This window comes from Medicago truncatula, chromosome 2 (genome assembly GCF_003473485.1).
Source record: "Medicago truncatula cultivar Jemalong A17 chromosome 2, MtrunA17r5.0-ANR, whole genome shotgun sequence".
Lineage (NCBI taxonomy): Eukaryota > Viridiplantae > Streptophyta > Magnoliopsida > Fabales > Fabaceae > Medicago > Medicago truncatula.
Genome location: NC_053043.1, coordinates 43286535 through 43296599, shown reverse-complemented (window position 1 = coordinate 43296599; position 10065 = coordinate 43286535). Strand labels below are relative to the sequence as shown.

At 31.4% G+C, this 10065-nt stretch overlaps 1 protein-coding gene across 1 annotated transcript; it reads left to right on the top strand.

The window, feature by feature from the left end:
- Positions 1 to 2924: 2924 nt before the first annotated feature.
- LOC11413221 (probable beta-1,3-galactosyltransferase 2) lies at positions 2925 to 7550 on the top strand. The gene is made up of 11 exons (XM_003596931.4): positions 2925 to 3418; positions 4560 to 4656; positions 4741 to 4802; positions 4898 to 5109; positions 5385 to 5448; positions 5580 to 5652; positions 5757 to 5877; positions 6087 to 6174; positions 6277 to 6402; positions 6487 to 6593; positions 7015 to 7550. The coding sequence occupies exons 1-11, from the start codon at positions 3309 to 3311 to the stop codon at positions 7161 to 7163; spliced, it is 1209 nt and encodes a 402-aa protein (XP_003596979.1). The 5' UTR covers positions 2925 to 3308; the 3' UTR covers positions 7164 to 7550.
- The last annotated feature ends 2515 nt before the right edge of the window (positions 7551 to 10065 follow it).

Sequence of the window (10065 nt, the reverse complement as noted above, 5' to 3'; positions counted from 1 at the left end):
AACTTGAAACAAACACACCCTTAGTGCTTAACTAGTTAAGCTAGTTTGGATGAAGTATTTATCATGTCGACGGGTGCATACATCCTCTTATCATGTGAAGATAATGACCTACAGAGACAAGGGAGGATGTTTCCACCATGCAAAGGAGGATGTCTCTTATTCAACGGATGTGGAAACGTTAAATTTCTTCGTTAAACATCACGAAATCATGACACGTGTCAGTCATTATCGTGACGTCACCCATAAGATTCCACTTTTACAGAACCCACGTGAGTCAGAAACGCAATAGTCACATGACTATTGTTGAGTTAGGACCCCATCCAATCAGTATGGGCCACGTTTCATGTTGCTAGATCCATGTCACGTGCCTTCGACCGACTATTCAGTAAAATACTAATTTTCAAATAATTCTCCTTCAATTATCAATAATTAAATAAATAAATCAACCTCGTTAATCTTAAAACATGATATGTAAATCTTGGTACTAGTTCCAAAATGCTCAGAAGATTCATAACGCAGTTTAGAAAGTAGTTCAGTTGTTTATCTTATTTTTGTGTGGGATTTAAGTGGTTTATCTAAGTGCACCATTAATCCTAGACTAATATAGAACTATATATATATAGGTCCTGTATTCTCTGAAGGGAGGATGCAATTGTCAAACACACTCTACACTAAATAAACCATTTAGGTATTTAAATGGAAATATTCCTTTGTACTTGATAAGGAAAATATCAATATATCTCAACCAGATATCTTTTATTACCATTAATAATGATAAAGCAAAGTATCAATGAAAGAAAAAAGTTCCTATCTTCGTATGCTAATCTTTGAAATAGGTAGTACCTTTATTTATCCTGGACCGGTTCAGCATATATGAGTGTGACTACAAAATGCAAAAGAATATATAGGTAATGTACTATATGCCTAATGTATCAGTGGGACAATTGGTTTATACTATAAGCAAGCCTGAATTAATTAATATAATTAGTTAAGTGAAATAACAATTATACTTATCCTTGATAGTTCCGTCAAAAAATAATAATCATCCCAGATAATATTCTTTTCTATTTCTATGGCAAAGTCTGTTTTCATGCACATGCACATGATTTGTCTTAATTGTCTCAAAGTGATTCCCAACTTTGCGGTTTTGAAGTTAAGTATCTCCCTATAAGTTTAACTTGTGTGTACATGAAAATTTTCAAAAACCTTTTTAGCATCAAATTATACGCATTTTATTATATAATTTTTAAAATATTTCTACCATACGATTGAACACATGCATGCAAAATTAAATTTAATTGGTATACATTGTTAGAGTAAAAAGTTTTACATATAAACAAATCACAATCAATTATACATTATCCTAGTAATATTTTTTTACCCAGCTTTGTGGGTTTACTAGTCCTCTCGTTTCTGTGTATATATTTTTTCCGTCTCTAGACAAAGTGGTAAACACCACTAAAACTCACACACACACTGCAAAATTTTGGACTGAAATTCGGATGAAAGTGTTCATTTAACCTAACAATTTTGATATTGTCGGTTGAGCTAGGCTTTACGAACGTCTTTATATTTTTCTATTACCTTCTTAAATTTAGATTGAAGAACATAAAAGTCACCGCCAAGACATATGAAACTGGAGGAACCTTTCTAGCGTGGTCACTGTCCATCATCTCTTTTATCTTTATTCTTGAGCATATCTCAACTTTCTTATCTCAAAAATTCAAACAAAGGAAAACAAAATTCACGGATAATATTATGCATACATACATGATGTATCATTGTCAAGAATTAATACCAACCCACGTTATGTAATACTCAAAAAGATAAAAGGTAATTTACTAAAAAAATAGCAAAAGGTTAAAAAATATATATGAAGAGAGCATAAGTTACATAACCTTTTTAAGTTTTTTGTCTGGGTTCCATTAAACCAATCGCAACACATTCCTTATTAACACAGGCTTAATCAGAAAATGCATTGATTTCATTAATGTCAAATTATAGTAAAATGAAGCTGCAGTATATATATAGTAGTGAAAAGTTAATGGCGAAATTGTCTAGAATTTGATTGCATGTTCTGCTGTAAATATGTGTAGTCAAACGATCCAAAGCATTTGAGTATGGTCCAACTATTCCAAAATGTTTAGGGGGTCTATTTATTGTGATTTTTTGTTCTATTTTTTTAGAATATACATTTATTTTGTTAATAAAATGAAACATTTTGAATTTCTAAAAACAAGTACAACTTGTTCTTTTGACATTTTATCTTTTTCAAGAAATACATCACCATAAGAGTCTCTAATTTTATTTTTGTTAACAAGTAAAAGTAACACAAATTTTAAGAAAATAAAAATAGAAACTGTTTTCATCGAGTTAAAAACTATTTAACCTTTTGACCATAAATTTTAAATGTAACTCATTGGATGTTTAAATGAATTTTAATGTGTCAACTATGTAACATCTTTAACCATACAATTTAAGTCATTAGATTAAAAGAAAATTAATAGGAATATAAATTTTCTATGATCTAAACTATTTCAAACTAACACACTTATGAAATTTCAACTGTTCGATTTAAATCAAATGATTCTTCTGATTACTTGATACATATTTAAGATATGGATCATTCGATCAAGATGAAACTATCCAAATCCATGAACAATATGAATGCATGATATCAACGAATTGATTTCCCCATCAATTGCATGGATGAGCACAAACCCATGTGAAGTGATGGAATAGTTGTTTCCATTGCACATATTCTCCACGAGAGAAAAGCATGGCTCATGTTTATGGCCATGAAGATGGGAAGGGCATTAATGTCATAACAATAAACAGTTACTGAAGTTGCAATAAATTAAGAAAGGACCCTACAAGGGACCATTTGGTAAATATATAAGTCTTATAAAACTGAGCGGTTAGAAAGTCTTCTTGCTTGTGTTGTATTCAACTTCCCTTACCTGCAAAGACAGACACAGAAAGAGAGAGAGAGAACACAAACATAACACAAAGCAAAGAACAAGTATAACGTGGCACATAGGAAAACAAAGAAAGAACCAAACGAGAAGTGAAAAGTAAAAAACAGAACATCAAAACAGAGTACCTACTCTGTTTTCATTCTTTCTCTGCCAAAAACACACCAAATTTTCTTCTTTTCTGCACTTTCTGTTCACTCTGATTCTTCTGGAAGTGGGTTTCTTCGGTTTTGTTCTGGAAACCAAGTTTTGAACATGGTTTTTGGTTTCTAAGTTCCATGTAGAAGAAAATATTTTGAGAAAAAAATAGTAGTATATAAAGAAAATAAAGCTATGACTTGGAAAAGTAGAGGAGAGGTTGTTCCTAGAAGCTTTATGTCACAGAAATGGATGATTTTCTTGTGTATTGGAAGCTTCTGTGCTGGAATGTTTTTCACCAACAGGTACATGAATTTTCTGTATTGTCCTGTTTTTTCATTGATGATTGCTTTATTATGTGTTTTCCATTGTTTTCTAAGCTTAAAAATATTATTTTTTTTAGTATATATTTGGTGTTTTGAGATCTTCATAAGAGTATTCTATCACTAGTTTTCCATTGCTTAATTCATTTGAGTCATTGGTATATTTGAATTTCCTTAAACTTTGTTTTTCATTGATTTTCCAATTTCTATGAATTTAGTTCCTTTAATATTATATGATTTTAAAATTTGAAGTCTCCTTAAATTTTCTCACCCTAACTTATGTTCTACCAATAAAAACTTGATTTTTCTATGATTTTCCAATTTATATGAACTTAGTTCCTTTAAATATTATATGATTTTTAAATTTGAAGTCTCCTTAAATTTTCTTCCCCTATCTTATGTTCCATCAGAAGAGAAATGAAATGGATCTGAAATGAATTGATTGGTAAAAATGATTCTAAACCATTACTAACAATTTTTGGTTTGAAGTGAAAGTCTTCTATATGATTGACCCTTATGTCAAGTCAATTCTAGACAATTCTAACTAACATTGCCAACCTCATCTTAATATCTCTGAATTGTGTGAACATTTAATTTAATCACTGGATGTTAAATTATATTTACTAATGTTTATTAAATAATCATCTAGTTTATTTATTTAAGTAAAATTTTTGCTATTTAACAATTACTGCACATGCCTTATCATTATCAATGGTGAAGGAGACCTCTGACACCTAATAATGAATTGGCACATCTTAGTAGTTGCAACTGAAGCAATTACATATACTATTTACTAGTTGTTGAAATGTTGATAGATAGATGGATCTTTTATTTTTGGGATCTACCTAGTTATTATAAAATAGTGATAGTCCAACTTATTTTTAGGTCTTTTTTTAATATTTTATTTAACTAGGATGGCCACATGAAAATCTTATATTATAATTTTAATTTAAAGTGTTTAATCATGAGAGAGTTATTAACTATACTTTGCTCTAAGATATCAACTTAAAATATTTAATTGTTCTATTCTTATTTGGCTATGCTTTGTTACCAACTTACCATGGTACCTTTGTGAGAGAGTTATTGTGATGTTTTTCTAACAAGAAATTTAAATGTGTGACAGGATGTGGACTATTCCTGAACCTAAAGGACTTGCAAGGACAACAGCAATGGAATCTGAACAATTAAATTTAGTTTCAGAGGGTTGTAATACAAGAATTGTAAGCACTGTTACATTTAATTCAATGTTTCATGTATCATGTATGAAATTTCTATATTTTTAATTTTATGTTTGTTTTCTTTAGTTGCAAGAGAAGGAAGTGAAGCGCGACACGAAAGGCGTTTTCAAGACACAAAAAACCATAGAGTGAGTTACATATAACATGATCTTATTTCTCATTTTTATTGATTGTTATTTGAATATCAAATTAACATGTGTAATAATTGTGTTGTTGAATGTAGAAATTTGGACAAGACTATTTCAAATTTGGAAATGGAACTAGCTTCTGCTAAAGCAGCTCAAGAGTCTCTAAAAAGTGGTGCTCCTGTATCAGAAGATATGAAGATAAGTGAATCAACTGGTAGGAGAAGGTACCTAATGGTTATAGGAATCAACACTGCTTTTAGCAGCAGAAAAAGAAGAGACTCCGTTCGCGCCACTTGGATGCCACAAGGTTCATAATTCAGTCATGGCTTCCTTATTTTACACATGCGTCCGATCATATATTACCATCTTACCAAATCATACTATTACTTATCGAAAATTGTTTACAATGTGTGATAAGATCGTAAAATATGATTGAAGAACTATATAAAACATGTTTGTTCTATGTGAATGGATAGTTTTTAAACTGTTTTTCTATTGTATTCATTATATTCTTGTGCACACTTTATAAACTATTGGCCATGATCTCTGATGTTGATTCTCTGGTGATAACTTGGAAAATAGGTGAGAAAAGAAAGAAGTTAGAGGAAGAGAAGGGCATTATCATCCGCTTTGTAATTGGTCATGGGTAAGCCATCTCATCTCTATAGTTTCGACGATTTAAGTTCCTATAATTATCTCGAAGTTTGTTTTTAGCCCCTTGACCTAAAATGTGAGTTCAAGATACTTATAAATTTATTTTTTTACTCCTTTCTCTAGTGCCACGACAGGTGGTATCCTAGATAGAGCCATTGAAGCAGAAGATAGTAAACATGGAGATTTCCTGAGGCTGGTAATGATCACTTCAATAACATTTGAAAATATAGTATGATCACATTGATTTGAAGGAGGAAAGAAAAAGCAATAAGTTTTCAAATTTGTGTTTTGATTGTGCAGGATCATGTTGAAGGATACCTTGAATTATCAGCAAAGACAAAGACCTATTTTGCCACTGCTGTTAACTTGTGGGATGCTGACTTCTATATCAAAGTTGATGATGATGTTCATGTAAATATAGGTATAAGATGTTCTTATAAGTTATCCGAGAGAATTTACGGAAATATGCTGAAAACAGCTCACAGACATGTCATAAGTTGTTTCTATAATCTCTCCGAAACAGTTTTAGAAGTACTTATGCTAGGAATGGTTTTATGTTTCCAATGAATCATGTCATCTTTTTAATACAAATACAAGTTTGTCTTAGTATCCAATTCAATCTATTTTCAGCAACGCTCGGAGAAACTCTAATTAGACATCGATCAAAACCACGAGTATACATCGGATGCATGAAATCCGGACCGGTTCTTGCACAAAAGTGAGAACAATTTTCCTTTATCAATTTTTTATTTAACAGAAGAGTGGTAAATTTGAGACATTTCACTTCTAGCTTCTTACATTACATGTCAAATTCTTGCAGAGGAGTAAGGTACCACGAACCAGAATACTGGAAATTTGGTGAGACAGGAAACAAGTACTTTCGTCATGCCACAGGACAACTGTATGCTGTTTCAAAAGATCTTGCCACGTATATTGCTACAAACAAGTAACCACTTTTTCCTCTTACTTATGAAGTAAAAAATTATAATTGAAGTTAAATTAATTGACTTTGTGTGTTTGTTTGTGTTAGGAATGTTCTTCACAAGTATGCAAATGAGGATGTTTCGTTAGGAGCTTGGTTTATTGGACTTGATGTGGAACACATAGATGATCGTAGACTATGCTGTGGTACAACAGGTGAAAACTTTTCCAACATTAATAGATGATTGATTCATATATACAAATAAAAATTATATTTGGACAGTCAATACATTCTTGAGGGTTCGAATGCCCTCTAGAAAGGCTTAGGCGCCCTCCAGAAGGGCTCCTGAGGCCTAGGCGCGCCTTCCTGAGGCGCCGCCTCAACTAGCTTCTAGAAGTATCTAGAGCTTAGTAAAAAGACTTAAAACCCAGCTTGCTTGGGGCTTAAGTCACGTAAAAACAAGCCTTGAAAGGGCTATAAATACCCCTCTTGGGATCATTCTCAAAGCATCTCATAAACAGTTTAAACCCTAGATTCTATTATTGTATTCACTGCAAATACAATATCCAATAAATCTTTATTTGTTTTATAAGTTGTGATAATAATTTTAAATTCTTGAATTGGTCCTTCATGCAGATTGTGAATGGAAGGCTCAAGCAGGCAATGCATGCGTTGCTTCATTTGATTGGACATGCAGTGGAATTTGTAGGTCTGCTGAAAGAATTAAAGAAGTCCACAAAAAATGTGGAGAAGGTGAGAAAGCTTTGTGGAGTGCTTCTTTCTAGGAGAGGCAGCTTCAAGTTCTTCCTAACTCAGGAAGATTATAATTAAATGTAGCAATGAAATTAGGCTGCAATAGTTTTTTTTTTTTTTTCCTTTTCATTTTCTATATGTTTTAGAAGTATAGAAAATTTTCATTTTAATTACACGAGAGCAGGAGATAGAGATAAGAAGAGAGAAGAAAAGAAAGTAAAAAGTGTTGTCCCATGGACCCTTCTGCAATTTTAATAAAAAGGAGATTGACCATGGTAGCTACTAGAATAGGAAGCATGGGATAGTTCTCTCAATCCATTCTTTTTTTAATGCTTGAAGGGCCATTTTATTACTATATTATGTTAATAGTTCCATGCCTATCAAGCTCCTAATAAATAATTACTACTGATAATGACAAATATTTTTGTAAAGTAAGTAATAATTTCTCTTTTCTATATGTTTTTAGTTCGTGATTTATTTGTTAAAATGACATATATATTATAGAACAAGAAAGTATTTAAATATAGTAGAATATTCGGTGGGTTTTTGCCACCATTCCTTCCATTTAATTGAGTTTTTGTTAGGCAAAATTCCAATTATTTCTACATTTTCCACAAAACAAAACAATTCAGGACTTTTCAACCTACAATGCTAGGTGACCTATATATATATATTTTTATTAATTATCCAATAAACTAAAAAGAAAGTGGTTCAATTAAACATCACAAAGCAAAAGTGGTGCAACATCACAACGCAATTGTCAAGCCAAATGCCAATTTGATTGGAGCAATTTGCAGCCACCCTATAAAAATGGATTTGAATGGATCCTAAATGTCAAATCAAATGTAAAAAGCGAATGGAGAAAAAAAAAAAACTCCCTCCATCCCAATATATAAGCATATTTTACCTATAATAAAATGGTGCTTAGATATAGGAATAGAGCGAGTACATTTTAAGGATTAAAGGGAAGTCTCCATCCAAACTCTAATAAATGGAAGAAAAAAAAACTAATCTTACAAGTTTCAAGCTTCCATTATCGCCATAGGCATAATGAATATGAAGAGTAATTTCTGCATGAATATTTTAGACACGTAATAGAAACAAAAAAAATTGCATGTTATTTAATTTTGTGAAAAAAATACATGTTTTTTTTTGTTTTATTTGCGTGTGTGTCTAAATAATGTTGTTCAAATTTGTGTCCACACAAATTAATTGGACAGAGGGAAACGTCAGTGTTTCCTAAATTGACCGGACCCTTTCTTGGTTATGCATGTTATTTGTTATCACTTGATCTTGCTTCTTGAATGGGAGATATAAGGTATTCAAAATTTTCAATTTAAGTGGAAGTGTTATTGAAGTTGCAACTATCTAAGGAAATGAGACCCACAAGAAAGACACAAAAATGGAATTAATTAATATTGCCGTTTTCATTGATTAATTGTTGTGGTACCACTTCAACTTCAATGCATCAAGTGGTTGAACAAGTGCAGAACCTAAATAACGCAGTAAGGAGATTCCTCCACTACTCATGTTCCCCAAACATGAAAATATGCTGTTTTAGAAAGAAGGTTAGGTCACCACCAAACAAAAAGAAAGAAGATTAGGAAAAGTGTAAATGCAGTAAGTAATAAAGCATGTTGGTTGAAAATTTGAAATTTTTTAAGTCTTTGTTAATTTAATTTTTTAGGTTTTGTTTTCGAGTTTAGAGAGAAAGGAGGGGAGAGTTTGGAAAAAAGAACGAGCAAGTAGAAGAAACATAAGATATTAGAAGAGGATGATTTTAATAAGTTCATTTTTTTTCATAATACAAAATTTTTCTCATTTTAAGGACTCAAAAATTGTATTGGAGAAAATTTTTCGAGGGTTTATATGAATTCTTCAATATTATTTATAAATATTAAATTATCATTCTCTTAAAAATAATCTTTCATACAATATAAAAGATTATCCGTTCCCTTTATTTTCCACTCCCAAAATCTTTAGTTTCTCTCTCCTTCAAACTTTCAAACAAAGCCTTAAATTCGTAATTTAGGCATTTTCTCTTAAGAATTTAGTGTCACAATTGTAAGTTATATTTTTCTTTTGATGTAATATAGGTAAGTCTTTAATATTGATTTTAATGGATGTTTTTCAATTTAGTTTTACTGATTTATTAGTTATCTAAATCAACCATACATCATCCGATCACTATTATACGCAAAAATTTACATTTTAAATTCATTCATTAAATGATGTATGTGGTCTATAATAAAGGCTATATACATCATTTAATTAATGAATCTAAAATGTAAATTTTTGCTTATTATCAAGGTCGTTCCTAAGAATCCGGAGGCTCGGCTCTGTAAGTGAAAAGAGACCCGTAATAAAATAAAAACGTATTTTTTTAAAAGAACAATAAATACAAGGTGTCGTATATATGCAATACACCCAAAAGTGAAAATCACTACCGTATACATGAGGAACCTCAAATCACCCTCCCAAAAAAACACCCACCTAACAGCAAAAGCAAGATGACCCAATTCTAATAGGCCTAAAACAAGACAATAGAAGAGGAAAAGGAAATCAAATCGGGGAAGAAGAAGAAGAAAAAATTTGATGGAGTAATGGTGATGTAACGTGTGGTATCAGAGAGAAAGAGAATAAGAAATTTTTATTTATTTAGTGGGGTAGTACCACTGAGCTATAATTTCCTTTTTGACGCTCTTACCTTGGGGAGGTCCAGCTCCATTGAGCTCTTTGCACACCCCAAGGTCCGACCCTGCTTATAATAGTGATCAGAAGGTGTAATTATTAAGCATAAAACAAACCATAATTGAACTCATTGATTCAATTGAACCATAGTTTAGATCTCTCCTTGGATTGAACTATACGGTCGATTTTTTTATATTTTCGTTGTGACTTAACCTTAGTATTTTTCTCAGTGTTCTCATACGG

Coding starts and splice junctions, on each gene's coding strand:
- LOC11413221 (XM_003596931.4), top strand. CDS start 3,309: ATGACTTGGAAAAGTAGAGGAGAGGTTGTTCCTAGAAGCTTTATGTCA. Junction 5,653..5,756: donor ATGGAGATTTCCTGAGGCTG/GTAATGATCACT, acceptor TTGATTGTGCAG/GATCATGTTGAAGGATACCT. Junction 6,403..6,486: donor ACGTATATTGCTACAAACAA/GTAACCACTTTT, acceptor TGTTTGTGTTAG/GAATGTTCTTCACAAGTATG.